The sequence below is a fragment of the Anas acuta genome, chromosome 12 (genome assembly GCF_963932015.1).
Source record: "Anas acuta chromosome 12, bAnaAcu1.1, whole genome shotgun sequence".
NCBI classification, from domain to species: Eukaryota; Metazoa; Chordata; class Aves; order Anseriformes; family Anatidae; genus Anas; species Anas acuta.
The window spans coordinates 19,859,441-19,876,507 of record NC_088990.1 but is presented as its reverse complement, the minus strand read 5'-3'; the positions used below and the strand labels follow the sequence as shown (position 1 = coordinate 19,876,507).

The 17,067-nt window shown below is 39.8% G+C and overlaps 1 protein-coding gene across 4 annotated transcripts in view; it reads left to right on the top strand.

Annotated features, from left to right (window-relative positions):
- MAPK6 (mitogen-activated protein kinase 6) overlaps positions 1-12,002 on the top strand; it is a 30,488-nt gene extending 18,486 nt beyond the window's left edge. For all 4 annotated transcript variants that reach the window (XM_068695691.1, XM_068695689.1, XM_068695692.1 and 1 more), the window contains exons 2-6: positions 2,249-3,458; positions 4,209-4,353; positions 7,931-8,095; positions 8,816-9,017; positions 9,635-12,002. In XM_068695691.1, the coding sequence (XP_068551792.1) occupies positions 2,904-3,458; positions 4,209-4,353; positions 7,931-8,095; positions 8,816-9,017; positions 9,635-10,733 (2,166 nt within the window). In that variant the 5' untranslated portion in view covers positions 2,249-2,903 and the 3' untranslated portion in view covers positions 10,734-12,002. The remainder of the gene's footprint in view (positions 1-2,248; positions 3,459-4,208; positions 4,354-7,930; positions 8,096-8,815; positions 9,018-9,634) is intronic.
- The last annotated feature ends 5,065 nt before the right edge of the window (positions 12,003-17,067 follow it).

Genomic DNA, 17,067 nt, shown 5'->3' with positions numbered 1-17,067 from the left:
TTAAAAATGCATCATTCAGGGATTTGGAACAAGAAATAGGTCTCCTGACTCCCTTTCCCTTGAGAGAGGCAGTAATGGCATCACTGCTCTCCTGCTGCTCCTACTGTTGCTGCCATGGCTTCGTCACAGCGTTTGGGGGAACGGCTGAGCTGCGGTGAGATGAGCAGATCCCGCTCCTTGCTGCTGATGAGTCAGTGGGACGGATTTGAGCCTGCTCCCGCGTTGTTGAGCGGAGCTCGCTGATGTAGGGCTTCCAGATGTGTCGCACAACTGGAGCGAAGCGACGTAGCACTGCCGCACATTGAAGACATCAGCAGTGTGAAACAATGGGCTTAATTAGGGGGGAGAATAAAACTGGTAGTAGATGGTCCTAAGGTTATAAAACGCAACTTAATGCAGGATGTTTGGACAGAGGCCTTGGACCTCAAGTTAGCACGAAATTTAAAGCATGTGTAAGTTTCAAAAAGGAATTTCTGTAACAGTTTTGGGGGGAGGATTAAAAGGAAAATGGTTTGGAGTGAAATAAACTAGTTTACAGGCAGCAGCTCCATATGAGTGAGCTTGAAATTGGTGCATGTGAAGGAGAAAATGATTTTAGGTGTCACGTAAAAAATAAAAATCAAGAGGCCAGGCAGCAGAGGACAGCTTAACAGTTCATGCAGAACAACTGCGTTTGGTGACTTCTTTTTTTTTTGTATACAATCCAACAGAGGGTGGCATGTTTCTTATGTTACCTTTCCTTCCTTGCATGCTTTGTCACGTGGAGGTGTGTGCCCGGGCACCGGGTGGCTGGGGCAGGAGGATGCGAGCCAGGTGGTGGCCTGGAGTGTCTGGGTGGTGGCAGACCTGAGCCCTAGGAGTGGTGGTGGTTGGTGTGTGAAAGCAGCCCTAGCTGCTTGCTAGCGTGCCTTTTGTGTTATTATTTCTGCGTGCGATTCTGATTAGTGAGTTAAGAAGATGTTGTTTAGAAAATGTTAATAATTTATTGGTTGCTGTGCTGCTAGGAGTATGGAAACTTGTTTTGCTTGTTCCTGGCTGTTTCACTGAAATGTTAGCACAGTTTTAAGAGAATACATTCACGTAATTAATAGGATAGCTTGGAGAACCTTTATGTTTATTTAGAGGACTGGTTGAAGAGCTAAAATATGTTAATTTAAGACTGAAGGAAGGGCATCGAGTGATTCAGTATTGCTGTAGTTCTTGGGGTCACATACAAGTGACTTGGAGTGGAACTGGCCAAAATTTGCCATGCCATGTAAGGTGTTCCTTTTGTTTCTTCTGTTTGTAGTGTCTTTGAGCTTTTGAAAGAAGTTATGAGGATATGCTGCAAAAATATAACATGGTCGTCTTGACCGCATTCTGCTGCTGCAGACAGGGAAACCTGCTGAGAAAATTGCTGCTTTGGTTTTCATAAATAGTGATTGCATTCGTTGGGCTATTAAAAAAATTAATGATGTCTGAAAGTGCCCGTAGTACATCAGAGGATGAAACGGTTATAGAACATACTGGTTATTACGCAAAATGTAGTCATTTATTTATTTTTTTGTAATTGAGATATTGTAACTGTGGAAATAATTGATAAATTAGTAACATTTATCGAACGTGTAGGAAGTACCCCTGTGATTTCTGCAACAATCAGTGTATAGAGGCAAAACCGTGCTTTGAGTTATGAGTTAGCTACGATTTAAGCCTTGTTATAAGTGGCACTGGATGCACGCTATGTATTCTTCAAATTCAGCAAATCTTGGGAGTGCACAAACCTTACCCTTTTTTGTGAATGGCACCCACTTATGTCTTATTATGCAAAATGGTTAAAAAAAAAAACAAAAACTTTTTTTTTCTTCGAGTAAAAATTGAGTGGAAAGAATTATTTCAAAATTTGACTGAGGTGTGGGATATTGTTGTTGCTGTTATTAGCTAACAGCTGCATTGGAGAATTCCAAGTTTTCTATGATATTCCCTTTATTAGAAGTCAATAGGGTTTTTGATTTGTGAGCCTTGCATTCTCAATGGGTTATATATAAAACTTCCACGGTGTATATTTAGAAACAGCTGTCTGGTGGTTATTGTCAGTTTCTCTCCACGAGAAGTATGAAAAGTGTACATCATTTCTAGTGGTTCAGCTTCTGCGGCAGTTTGTTATTTTGCAAATGGACACAAGTTGTGTATTTAGGACAGCTTGAGAAGGAGGAGGAGTACGGCCTTCTGTATGTACCTGGAATACTGATCTGTTTTGTCTCCTTTTCAGGTTGTCACGGAGTAAGATGGATGGTAGCTTTGATTGTGATTGTGGTGAGCTGGAGCCACCTGATCATTAACAGAAGGCATCTTTTGTAAATCAAGAGCTGCCAGTTTCCTGTTTAACTAGACTGTAAACAAAGGAGAGGAAGAAGGAGGAAGAAGAAACAAATAGTGCTTACCAGCACCATAGAATGACGCTGCTCAGGACCAGTCCAACACTGAATGTATCTGCACTGTGAGGAGGAGGATGTTAATAGAAGCCTATTATGTGCATATTTATTCACGTTTTTGTTAAATGTTAACCAGTTTAGCACAGTAGAGCTGAGTGCATAGTATGTCATTTCATTCCGTTTGAGTTTCTTGTGAGTATTTTCTTTAATGTCTGCAGAAATGCTGCACCTTTCTTGAACTATGAATGCTGCACTCTTTCTATCTTATGCTCGGTTTGAGTTCTAGAGCTTACGGGCTCTAAATTCAAGGGGACACAACAGGCCTGGCTGGCTCATGATGAAAGAAGAGTGTCAAGAAACCATCTTGCAGTCAAAGCCACGTGCTTCTTCTCCCTTTCTATAAGACCTTTCCTTCAGATACCAGTGGAAGTGTCTCCGCGTGTTTACAGAAGCTTAGTAGTTTGAGGAAAAAGAAACGTAAAGAAATATAAAATGGCAGAAAAATTTGAAAGTCTCATGAACATTCATGGTTTTGATCTGGGCTCTCGGTATATGGACTTAAAACCACTGGGCTGTGGTGGAAATGGCTTAGTTTTTTCTGCTGTCGACAATGACTGTGACAAAAGAGTGGCTGTCAAGAAAATTGTCCTTACAGATCCCCAGAGTGTTAAACATGCTCTACGTGAGATCAAAATTATTAGAAGACTTGACCATGATAACATTGTCAAAGTATTTGAAATTCTTGGTCCTAGTGGAAGCCAGTTAACAGATGATGTGGGCTCCCTTACAGAATTGAACTGTGTTTACATTGTCCAGGAATACATGGAGACAGATCTGGCTAATCTGCTAGAGCAAGGCCCTTTACTGGAAGATCATGCCAGACTTTTCATGTACCAGCTGCTACGTGGGCTCAAGTATATTCACTCTGCAAATGTTCTGCATAGAGATCTCAAACCAGCTAATCTTTTCATTAATACTGAAGACTTGGTGCTGAAGATTGGTGACTTTGGTCTTGCACGAATCATGGATCCTCACTATTCCCACAAGGTACGTGAAGAGTGGGAATATTTAAGCAATAAACTGTGCCTCCTTAAAATTGTATATTTCTTCCTTCTTGCAGTATTAAATAATATTGCCAGTCCTTGTCTAGGCACTTAGAGTAAAATGTAGTCCATGGAAGGCTTCTTTAGCAAGCAGGATATCATTAGGGAGCAAACGCAGTAGAAATGAAATGTCTGCAAATCGAATAAAACAGATCTCTGGATGACATCTTTTATCTCGGATAGGAACAATAACTGCAGCAGAAAATAAAACTTTATTAGATGTATTCAGAAAAGCAGATTTCTTTTTAACAGTGAATACAGGACTTGAGGTTTTCAAGAGTAACATGAAGAGGCATAACTGTGGTAGCCTTAGATAAGCTTACAAACAGTGTACAAGTACACAAATTGTGTGGCTACTTCCTGGAATTTATTCAGAGATGCTCTGTTCCTGGTTCAAACGCTGTTTCCTCAGAGTTCATTATTATCTCTGTGTTTATTTGGCATCTGGGAATAAGAAAATTATCTGACTAATAAATAGTATCATATTTGTCTGCTGCTGCTCATTCATAAAGACAGCACTGTCTTAAAGGGTAGGAAGTTTAGTAGGTAGTACGTGGGCTAGTGCTGTCTGGGAGCATGAGACCAAAGTCTTGAAGTACTGCATTGAAATGTAAGGGGAGGAGGGGGAGAATCTAAAAACATACCTGTTAAAAATTTAAGTAAGCATTTTGTTCTGTTTGTTTATTTTTATTAGGGCCATCTTTCTGAAGGATTGGTTACTAAATGGTACAGATCACCCCGTCTTTTGCTTTCACCTAACAACTACACTAAAGCCATTGACATGTGGGCTGCAGGTTGCATCTTTGCTGAAATGCTGACTGGGAAGACCCTCTTTGCAGGTGCGTACAATAAAAATGTGTGCGTGTGTGTTCCTAAAGCAAATGGTACTGCCTAATTCTGTTCCTAAAGAAAGGTGGAGTCTTGTGGCTAGTATCAGTTCTCGCTGACTGTCAGGATACGCTGTATTATTAGACAGTTGTTGAAATGAACTACAAGTTGATGCATTTGTAAAACAGAAAATATTTCAATATTTTCTACTCATACCAGTGTGTATTTAGATAAATACCAGAATTTGAGTAAGCATGTATATGGTAAATTTGCTTGTAATTAAGCTAAATTTATTGAGTGCGTAAGAAATGTTCTAAATACATGTTGTAGTAAATTGCTAGACCAGGGAGTATTTGAGAGTTACAAGCAGTCCGAGTATCATATTCATAAAGATTTTTTGATATAGTCAAATTAATCATGTCTTGCTTCTTTATATTTTAAATTATGAAAGAATAGGCCTTCCCCACCCCACCCCACCTTTTTTTTTTTTACCTTTTTTTTTTTTTTGTCATCTACAGACTGTTTTGACCTGAGAAAAGTGCCAGCTTAAATATCAGTTTTTCTTGTGTTTTAGTGGTATTAGCAGGACTTTAGGATTTTAAAATTCAGTGTGGCAAACCAGGGAAACATAATATTCAAACTCTGGTAAAACAGGCACTTCTGTTAAAATGGTGGTATTCCTGGTAAAATAGGAAGCAATACTCTGGTCTCATTGGGCGTGTAGACGTTAGTGCTTTAGTGGCAATCAGAAGCATGTTTTTGAAGCAGATTTCTGGATCGCCATCCTGTACCACAGTATTGCTTTACCTCAGTACACGAACCAGAGTCTTGTCAGACAAACAACCTGCCATTTGCACTGCCAAAGATCACGCAATGTGCTCCACCTGCGTTCAGTCCACAGAGAGGATGAGCTAGTCTAGAGTAAACCCCTGTTTTGTGTGACCCCTGGGGGCTGTGCAGCAGCAGCTGTTTCATTCCAGTTTGCTCTTGGATTTGCTCCTGTTGGCTCTAATTACTGAGGTAACATAGATAAAAACCACAAGGATCTGTGCTTGTAATTCAAAGTTCGCATTTCTTTTAAATACATGTGAACTGAAACCACACCTCTGCAGTAATTCTTTGCTTTATACATCAAGGTGAAGAAATGAGAGCACTTTCTCATTAAGTGCTTTAATGGATTACTGTCACACTGTAAAATCATAACTTTATAGAAATCATTGATTAATATGCAAAGAGGATTTTCTTAACTTGCGGTGAGTTGCTAACTCTTTGAGCTAATAACTACTGGAGCAGTGTCCTCTGTGCGTTAACACATCTCTTATCAGCCGAGCGTTTAGATTCCATTGCATTGAGTGCTTCTGTTGGAAAAGAGCGAAACGTGGGAGAAAGCCAGTGGGTTTCAGCATTTGGCATAGATGGATTGCAAATGCTATGTAATGACATGAATAGCACTTGGTCTGTTTGTTTTGTTTTTCCTCATACAGCAATTTAGATTTTTTTTAACTTAAGATTAACCAAAATCCTCAGTTTATAGACCCATTTATGTACCCTAGTTGAATTATGTAGATACATAGGAAATATTTTTAGATCTGGATGTGTCCCTCTAATTTAGCACTACCTTTTGTTTTCTGGTCTGAAGTAGAATGGATTTCTTAATGTCATACATTTGGAAAGCGAAAATGGTTGGAGATTTCAGTTAACCTGTCCTGAGACTCTGAATAAAATTATTTTGCAGATTTCTTTGAAGGGCTTAGTTTGATCAATTTGTAACTTCCTGTCTCCATCTGAGCCATCCCTTAGGAATCCTGCTTCCTGGAAAGCTGAAGGGGAAGAAAGAATGGAGGTGAAAATCCCAGAATACCTGGGTGAGGGAGGGATGGAATATCAATGCAGAGGAATTCAGTAGCTGTTTCAAATAACTCTGATTCTTTTTTCTTTTAAATAAATACTTTTAAATGTTAATTTCATTTATAGTGGACTGAAAAAAAGCTGATTAATTTTAGGATGAATAGGACATGATATAATGATAGATTAAAATCCTATTTCCAGCAAATTTCAGACAGTGTAGCGTCTGATAGATTATATTAGTAATTTGTAATAGCCTGAAGTAGGCGGACAAAACAGCTTTTCAATCCAGCAAATAAGTTAACATGAGGCAGTACTAATTCAGCTGGGGAATGTAGGTCTTGCTCAGTTTCTCTTTACTGACTTTGCCTCCGATTTTCTTTCTGTCATCTGACAGATACATGGTAGGATTTCTGATGCAGACTTATGCAAACTGCTGAAGTGAATTGATAGTGTGTAGATCTTGAGATGGTACAACCTGGTTCTGGCTCCATTTATTTGTTTGATGCCACATCCAGTACTGCTGACTGCCTTGAGCTTCTTGCTAAAGGTGGGCAGCACTGGTATGCAAACAGTCTTGCATAATGTCATCCACCACTTGACTCTCTGGGGTGCTACGTGCTTCTTGGAGCTGAGCAATAAATGGAAGTAGACAATGTATTTCTTGGTACTCCAATTTGATTGCATGCTGCTGCTGAAACAACGATCTCATTCATTACTCCCAAATTTACCAACGTTATAGGCCCTTACAGTTCTTCAGCTTTATCTGAAGTTTTACTGTGTAAAAGTGTAGCAGAATTTAAATTATAATGCAGTACTGTTTTTTTAGTAAGATTACACTGCTTAAATGGCAAATAGTTTTTTGTCTTGCATGTAACAGTAATACAGGATTTCAGAGTAGAACATTGACACAAATGAGTGTGGTCTGTGAGATCTCCTGCTGAGCTAGGCTACAACCCTTTTTATCAATAAGGGACCTATAATTCAAAGTTGGATCCAATACTGAATGAATTGGGTGGATCACCTGAAAGGGAAGGGATGCAATATATGGTATATAAGGAAAAAGTAGGGTATTGATCGGGCCACAAAGATGGTCTGAGGGCTGAAGCACCTCCAGGGAGACCTCATAAAGGCCTTTCAGTACTTAAAGGGGTCTTATAAAAAGGACGGAGGGACTCGTTACTTGGGTAGGTAATGATAGGGCAAGGGGGAGTGGTCTTAAACTAAAAGAGGATAGATTTAGATTAGACATTAAGAAGAAATTCTTCACAGTAAGGGTAGTGAGGCACTGGCACAGGTTGCCCAGGGAAGCTGGATGCCCCATCCCTGGAGGTGTTCAAGGCCCCGCACGATGGGGTCTTGGCCAACCTGATCTACTGGGTGTCATCCCTGCCCGTGGCAGGGGCTGGGAACTAGATGATCTTTAAGGTCCCTTCCAGCCCAAGCTGTTGTATGATATGACTGATGAGGAGTCCCTCATACTTGGTAAAAACATTCTTACCAAAACCTTGCGGTTACATTGCTTTATCTATGTGTAGCAGTCCTGTAATTCTTCATGAATAGCATTTTTGAGAGCTTTTCATACTTAGCACTCAAAGTTAGTACCACAGCTTTTCCTCTCTTGAAGAATCTTGTACAGAAAATATAGCTGCTCAGAGCGCAACGTTTTCCTGTGCCATTCATACACAGGGATGAAAGTGTTTGAAGCTGATATGACAGCTTGTATTTTCTCTCCATCTTCAGGTGCACATGAACTTGAACAGATGCAGTTGATTCTAGAATCAATTCCTGTTGTACATGAGGAGGACCGTCAGGAGCTTCTCAATGTAATTCCAGTTTACATTAGAAATGATATGACTGAGCCACACAAACCTTTAACTCAGTTGCTTCCAGGCATTAGTCCAGAAGGTAAGTTATTCTGAAAAAATGTTTTCTATATTTCACAAATAGTAAAATAGTGGTGAACAGCATAAAAGTGTATGCCTATAACTGTTAAAAGCAAATTTAAATTAGAAGAATCCGTGCGTTCTCTGAAGATCTGAAGAAGAACTGTATTCTACTGTAATAAATAAATAAATATATATATATATATATATGATTGCGATAGCTATGTGATCATATTTGGAGTAGAATTGTGCCTCCATGCTGGACCTGTCTACATGGAAAGGCTGATTAAAATTGCTATATTTTGAGACACTGGCCTTTTAAATATAAGAGAACATTGGAATGGTGTCAGTTTAAAACAAGTCTTTGAATTTATTTTGTTGTTAAAGTCTCCAAAACAAACTGTTTTGAACCTTGGTTGCTGACAGCAATGTTTCATGACACATGTTGGTGGATACTGTTTCAACTTGAAGCATTCTTTCTTGTAGTAGTTTTTTTTTCCTGTTTTCGGATAAATTATTGTAGATCCTAGATTTGATCTCTACTCTTCTGCATTTCCTATGGCTGCCAAATTATTATTATATTTTTTTTGGCCATTAAGTGTTAGTACGTGATATATCATGGGTAGCAAACTATACCTTTTAAGCAGGTGAACACTCCTTTAAGCACTGCACTTTAATCTTTAATACTGGATGTCTGAAATGTTGTTTTTTCTCCTTTTAAATCATAACTTCTGTTGCACAGCACTGGACTTTCTGGAGCAAATTTTGACATTTAGTCCCATGGATCGATTGACAGCAGAAGAAGCTTTGTCCCATCCTTACATGAGCATTTATTCCTTTCCAACGGATGAGCCTATTTCAAGTCATCCTTTTCACATTGAAGATGAGGTAGATGATATTCTGCTGATGGATGAAAGTCACAGCCATATTTATAATTGGGAAAGGTAAATTTATTGCTTACTGTAGCATGTAATGTGACTTAACTGTTGCGTGTTTGAAGCCATGTTGCTTCTTAAGCATCCTTTCCTTTTCTACGTGTTTCTCAAGTTGACTTGAGAATCATTGGGCTTGTGGCTCATAAGACTGATTAGGGTATGCTGACACATTCCTGAGATGCACTTGGAAATCTAAAATCTAAAGTTTAATCTATGTTACTACTTTTCTGTGCCCAAAATATTTGTCTTTTAAAAATAAATCAAAATGAAGAGTGTTTTAAGTATGGATCGCTCTTTTTCAGTGCGTAGTGCTTATAGCAGTAAAGAGAATTTCAGTAGTCGTATTTAAAGTCAGACTTTATGGAAGAGCTCTGTCAATAGAGTGAGCTATCATACATAATTCTGGATTTATATCTTTCAGATGTGTATATGAGGATTGCTTTATGCCAGATTAAACTTATAAAAAAAAAAAAAAAGAGGAAGAGGTACCTAATTTGAGGAAAAACTTAGGTTATTTTTATTGAATTATCATTATTCTGTAAGAGAATATCTGTAAGGACACTGTCACTGTCTTGTGAGCTAGAAGACTGTTTTTCGTTGCTAACGCATAGGAAATTGTTTTGCAGATACCATGAAAGTCAGTTCTCAGACCATGACTGGCCTATTCATAACAACTATGAAGCTGATGAAGTTCAGCGTGATCCAAGGGCTCTTTCTGATGTTACTGATGAGGAAGAAGTTCAAGTAGATCCTCGCAAATATTTGGATGGAGATCGTGAAAAGTATCTGGAGGATCCTGCTTTTGACACCCACTTCTCTACTGAGCCTTGCTGGCAGTATTCAGATCACCATGAAAACAAATACTGTGATCTAGAATGTAGTCACACTTGTAATTACAAAATGAGGTCATCTTCATACCTAGATAATTTAGTTTGGCGAGACAGTGAAGTTAACCATTACTATGAGCCCAAGCTTATTATAGATCTTTCAAACTGGAAGGAACAGAGCAAAGAAAAGTCTGATAAGAAAGGCAAGTCTAAATGTGAAAAGAATGGATTGGTGAAAGCTCAGATAGCGCTTGAGGAAGCATCACAGCAACTTGTTGAAAAAGAAAGGGAGAAGAATCAAGGATTTGACTTTGATTCATTCATAGCAGAAACTATTCAGCTTAGTTTACAACACGAGTCTACTGATGTTGATAAATTAAATGACTTGAATAGCTCAGTATCTCAGATGGAGTTGAAAGGATTAATATCAAAGTCGGTAAGCAGAGAGAAGCAGGAGAAAGGAATGGCTAATTTGGCACAGTTAGGAGCTCTGTACCAAACTTCTTGGGACAGTCAGTTTGTAAGTAGTGGGGAGGAGTGCTTCCTCATAGACCAGTTTTGTTGTGAAGTCAGGAAAGATGAACACGTTGAGAAAGAAAATACTTACACCAGTTATTTGGACAAATTTTTTAGTAAGAAAGAAGATGCTGAAATGCTAGAACCTGAGCCAGTAGAAGAGGGGAAGCCTGGGGAGAAGGAAAGAGAAGAGAGCTTTCTTAGTAACAGTGGAGAACTCCTCTTCAACAAACATCTTGAGGCGATAGGTATTCCTCAATTTCATAGCCCTGTTGGTTCGCCACTGAAATCAATACAGGCCACGTTAACGCCTTCTGCTATGAAATCATCTCCCCAGATTCCCCACAAAACATACAGCAGCATTCTGAAACATCTAAATTAAAACACTCAGCAGACATTTCTTTTATATTCATGAGATGTGTTTGTCTTTTTTTATTACTAGTGTAAGTAATTTTTTTACTTGAATCAGATGGTGTAATTTTGGTATGGATTTCATTAGCTTTCTGTTTACCATTGTTTTTACAATCCAGAATTACTTTCTATACATAAGTTTTGTTTTTAAACTGGCATGTCGTTTGCACACAAAATTAAAGAATAGAGCAAAATAATGCAAAATGCAGGAGGTAACAAAAATGCACTAAACCAAGTAAAAAAAAAAAAATTCTCTCAGTAAAACGGTGTCCATGTTTTGCAGAAAAAGAATCTTGCCTTGAAATTTACACAGTGAGACTGTACATAATTGCATGAAAATATCTATTTTTCCCAAAACATTTTTTCATTCATGCGTATTTTAGAGTTTTTCATACTGTACACATTTCTTAGACACATGATACCAGCAGCAACTGAAATGAATGCAGAATTTGGTACGCATGTGTTATCTACCTCAAGGTAACAGCAGTATGTGGCAAAACATTAACCACCCATAGTGCTTCTCATTATGCACTTCTATTTAGCCAGCATTATTGTAGTAGCTATTCTTATTGAAAATCATTCAATATTTATAAATGTTCTGGTATGCATTCTTTATAGTGAAGTGTTAATATGCAGCACTTTTATTTATTTTAGCAAATAAGTATATTTCTGTAATTATAGAAAGTCAACTTAATTTTTGAGTTACTTTTCAGATAAAAGTTTTTGTTTAGCACTATGGTTTTATTGCCTACATAGCTGGATATATATTAACATCAGCTTATTCTGAGGCTATCAATACATTTTTTCTAGTTTTCATTTCAAGTAAAGCACTCACTGTGTATAGGAATTTGTAATTGGAGGTGCTTGATCTCTACAAAAGAAATTAGGAATTGCTTTATTATAAAATGCTCCTAGAAGTCTTAATTGTGTTCATTTAAAAAAAAAAATAAAAATTGTAATGTTAGTTGTGTGCATGGAAATAATTAAGGTACAACATTACTGTAGGTTAAAGTTCTATATGGTGAGACATTTTGTTTTTACTGTATGTTTTTACTGAATGATTCCTGCCCCCTTCCCGCTGCCCCTCAAAAGCAAGCATGAATAAAATTAGGTTAAATATAGCATGTAGCATCTCGGTCTTCTGAAAATTTGTTTTACCTTCTGATTTTTTGAAATACTGGATGTATCATTGGCTCCCCTGTTTAAAACGAAAGACAAATAAAAACATGGCCAGCAAAAATGACTGTTGTCCTCTGATGCTTTGTACAGTGAAAAGCAAACAGCTGCCACTGTAAAAACAGCCAGCTGTGCTACAAAGGCAGGCCTGCTTGCCTCATACAGGGGACAAGGAGCTCAAGGAAGCCTGAGCTCATATTCTGTGTGAGAAGTGCTGCTGCTGGGGATGCAGAGTGCAGCCAGGAGACTGCGAGTGTGCTTCTGTTCAGTGTGCACAGCCTGTACTTAGAGTCACGTGTAGTGGTATGGCTGAAAGTATGTGTGTACCACAGTGCCAATAACCATATCTGTTCAAAAGACAATTGAATTCCAGACTGTAAGTGAGCAGTGGTGTTATATCAACTGCTCAGGCAGAATATTAAAGTGGAAAAACTGCTGCACAGGCATGCAAGCACCCTCATGTCACTGGCAAGCTAGAGTGAAGGTGATCCTACGTGTCCCTCAGCCAAGAAACCCGCTGGAGCGTTTTCATAGAGATCTCAGGAGTGGGATGCAAGGGGATGTTCAGAAATGTGCAGACTGAGTCTGTTGCAGCATGCCTTAGAACAGCAGTATTACTTTCTTTTCCAGTTCCTCCCATCAGAGCCATTCCTGAGGTAGCTAATGAGCCATACAATAAAGCTGTGTCTTCTGGCAAACTCCTGTAACATTTTCCATGACAGTGTCTTAATTCTTCCTTTTTTTTTTTTTTCTCATCCCTGCTCCTCTGGCAGGTAGTGTGGCTACAACTGTTAAAACAGGGAGCGTGGCAGAAACCAGTCACCTTGGGAGCTGGGGCACAGTGCTTCAAGGGGCATGTTATGTGAGCGTTGGTGTAGTCACTTTGCTTCGTGTGCGTGGGGCTGGAGGGAGGAGGAAACACATCTGCTCTTTCTCCTAGGGGAGGGACTGCTTTGAATTGGTGTGGTAGTCAGCTTTTCTGAGATTGGATGAAAGGAGTGGGAGGAAAGTACTTAGAAACTGGAAATGAAATTCAGGCTAAAAACACATCCTGTGCAGAAGTGTATTTCAAAAAAAAACCAACAAACTCAACAGTACTTAAGAAACTCATTGTGGTCGAATGGAAGCATTTTACACAAGCAGCAGAGGGTCAGGTGTTGAGGCTAAGTCCAGCGCGGACTGCCTCTGAGCTCTGGCTGTGCTGTGGGAGCAGCATGGGACAGATGCTGCTGGCTGCTGCAGGTGAAGCCCTGCTCTAGGAGGGCGCGTGCCCTGGTGGTTGGAGGGTACAGCCAGGCCATCATGTTTATTAAGCAGAAGTAATCCCTCATGTGGGGAAGATTAAAGAAAGTGAAGTGCTTTACAAGGATCACGTAGAGTTAAATCTATTGCTAGAAAAAAAAAGATAATCCAAGCATGGAGTTGGGTTCTTCGTAGGCAAGCTGCAAGAGTCCTGTGGTGGGAGAAGAGTCACAAAGTGCAGGGTTTTGGGGAGCGTCTCCGTGGGTAGAAGATGGTTCCTGTCCCGCACTCATCTGCCATGCCCATCCCTGGAAGAAAAATAGGACGGTTACACGAATAGTTCTTGGGCTGTGACCTAGCAACTGAATTGTCTTTAAAAACAAATTATGGAAAAGGCTTAAATTATAAACCAGATAAAGGGATGACTGTTCAATGCCAAGGTGCTTGCCAAGTAAAATGGAACACCCTTATTTAACAAAAAAGCAAGTGAGAAATGAGGATGCCAGCCATCTTTTCAAAGTACCTTCTCTGTGCAGTCTTTGATTAAAATCTAACAGTAACTTCAGCTAGAAGAGATGTTGTTTACCATTATTTACAGACCAGGACAGAGCATATTAAATGTGCTGTCATCACATGAGACCTAATAATTGGAAACCGGCACGACAATGCTGAACAGTTTGTTCTGATCAGGAGTTCTCAGTCACGGTCAGTTAACTCTCTCACAATTGTATTTAATTTTAATTAAATAAGATTTGCTATATATAATCTCATATGTTTCTATAAGACTTAGCCCACGCTGCTGTTAATGGTATGACTACAGCATGCGTAGCACATCTTAGCTTGCAGTGAGTCCTGGCAGTGAGCGCAGCGGGGCTGGAGGCTGCTCATCAGCTTCTTCAGACCAGCAGGGAGCTGGGGCAGCCGGGCAGTCTGTAGTGCCACAGCTTCTCTGCCACTAGTCAGCAAAGTAGCCAGCTGAAAATGAACTGGGCATGCCTAAATAGGCAGCAATCAGTCCACTCAGTGCAGCTAAATTTGTATGCCTTGGTTTACTTTGTTTTCCTCTCACCTTGATTTTTTTTCTTGTTTTCTGTGCTGTAGAAGTTCTTAGAACTGTGCCTGGTACATACATTTAAAGCCTTCCTAAATGCTCTCTTTGGCTTATTGCCTGGGGACATTAGTTTAAGGACATGTTTTTGATGCTTTTTTTTTTTTTTTTTTTTTTTTAATCCAGGGTGGGTGGGAGCTTCCTGTTTGCAGGGAGTTTTTTTCTTCCATATGGGACTGCCATTGGTCTGGAGCTCCGTGTGTTCTGTCTGTCCCCTTCTAAAACCTGTAACAGTCAGAGCTGGCATCTTCTGCTAAATGTGGGCTTGTCACCCCCAATTCTCTACAGGCGTACATCCTACAAAGTGCTGAAATAATTTTAGTTGGGTTCCCGAGAAAGCCAGTGACATGCTGTTGCACAGGTTATTTCTGGGTATTGGTACAAGGAAAAAACATCCCTGAAATAAATCTGCTCACACAAATCTTCTTCCCTTTATTTGCAAGTTGCTTTCTGCTGGTGAGATTTGGAACTGCCTGTCAAGCTTTCACATAACTAAAACAATCAAACCTCCTTGTTCGTCAAAAGATGCAAACCTGAGCAACGGCTGTCCTGAACCAAGTCATTCCCTATCCCTTGAATTATTTCTGTGCTTACATAATCTTGTAAATTCTTTTTTGGTGTTCTGCCATTGTTTGCATCAGACTGGAGCTGAACGATCTGTGAAGTAATGCTGTGGTGTATTTAGTAACAAGCAAACAATCAAGCTCACCGCTGGTACGCTGCATTCTGACGCTTCCATTCAAGTGTCTCTATATTTATAATCGTTATCTGTTCACTCTGAGTGTTACTTGAGAACTCCTTAAACTACTGACTGGTGAAAAGTTCAGTGACTTCTTCTGACTGAGAATTAGCATTACTGATAACATAATTTGCATGCACCAAACTGTGTGGAGGGAGAGCTACCCTGATAGCGCGTCTGCATGTGGTGATAACCGGGTATGGCGGTGTTCTGCAAATAGTTTTGTCAATAGTTGGCAGCAGTCGTTGCATAATGATTGTCTTTTCTCTGGAATTTGTCTATCACATCCTGACTGCAAAGCAGACCTTCTATAGTGAACTCTGATAATAAAATTCCCCTTGTAATCTATGTGCTGTTCTACTGCAGCCAAAATTACTTTTAACCTTTATGTCATGCAGCCAGAATGTTATGTATGGTATGAAATAAGAAAGGATGCTGTTTGCAGTTGTGTGCTGGACAGGGAACTTATGACTTGTCCGTCTTCAGAGCCAAGCGATATGATTGCTTCTATGCCCCACTTGCCCTTCCCAACTCTGTTTCCCCTATTGACAAAATGACTTGCCTGTAAGGTGACTGCGGTCACCTTGGTGGCAACGTGGCTCAAGAACCTTTCAAGAGGCGTTTCTCATGTTGTCTCAGGTATGGCTGCTGCACCTTGGATCATGCTTTCCGCCCAAAGGACTGATGAAGGCGTCAGTCCCCAGCTCATTTGTACCCCCAGAACGCGCTGTGATGTGGTGGTGCTCCCTCTCTGTCGATTGCATCCTGGGCTCCAGCAGGGATGTTGGTGGCTTTAGTTGGTATCGGCTGGACTCAAGGGCCATTGAACAAGAGTGTGGTTATATGGAAGAGACATGGAGAAGGACTTTCTGTCTGCATTCATGCATTTGAGTTAATCCACCCTTACTGTTAATATGCTCTGTTGATGTTTCTAGAGTATGGAGTCATTACAAAAATTTTTGGTGGGTTTTGTGTTGTTTTTACCTGTTTTGGGGTTTGTTTCCTAACTGGTAGAAGACCGACATGTTTTTCCTACTCTAATATACACTTCCACACTACTTGACCTTCAGCTACACCTTTGATTTTTTCCATATTTCTTATAACTTCAGATCTGCTTAGTATCTGCTTAGTATCTGCTTAGTATTGTTGGATTTCTTCCAGCAATCATTTGTAGCTGGGTACAGTCCAAGACATGTGGGTGATCTCCTGCCTGCTTGGCTGAAGATCACTGGCCACTCTCAGAGGCGAGGCCTAATGAAATGCAGGCTTTCCTCCATACATGAATTTAGCCATGTTCCTCCAGCCATCCCCCAGGACTCTGGTGCTGTGCATTGGGGAGGACTTGTTGCCACACTGATCCCACCACGGCTGGTGCAAGGTGAGGATAAATCTGTTTGCTTTTCTCTGTCATATCAACTCAACATCATCCTTCCCAAAAGGTGTCTCTACACCACGAGTACTGCCAGTTTCAAGTTCCTGCTTGACAAGAGGGCTGATCATAAATCCCCTTCCAGACACACTTTTAGGTTGCAGCCAAGGAAAGGCATCAGCATCGGTGGTCCAGACCCAGACTCTGGCAATAAAGGACATTTTCTCTTTCCTTTTCTTGGGAATGCCATTCAGAGTGGATTAAAAGCTAAATCCTTGGTGTTACAAGTTGTATAAAGACATTTTCATTTCATGTTGTTCTTGATTTATTTTTTTTTAATTTTTAACCATTTAAAGCTGCAGACCTGGATAACTGAATGACAGAATTATTGTGGCTTCTGTGTTTGTTTGGATATAGATTTAACAGTACAGATCTTGAAATAGCTGCATAACTAGCAGAGACATTTTTAAAGCCTATGATTAATAAAGCAGATGGGTTTGGTTTTTATTTTGTATTATGGCTGCCTCCCAGATTTTTTTCTGCTAATACTACAGATTGTCTTAGCAAACATGGTGTTGACACTTGCTGAGAGATTGCTACCTCTACACACAAAATTATATGGACACTTACGCATGATATTGCGTTGATTTCCCACGATTCTCCGTTTGATC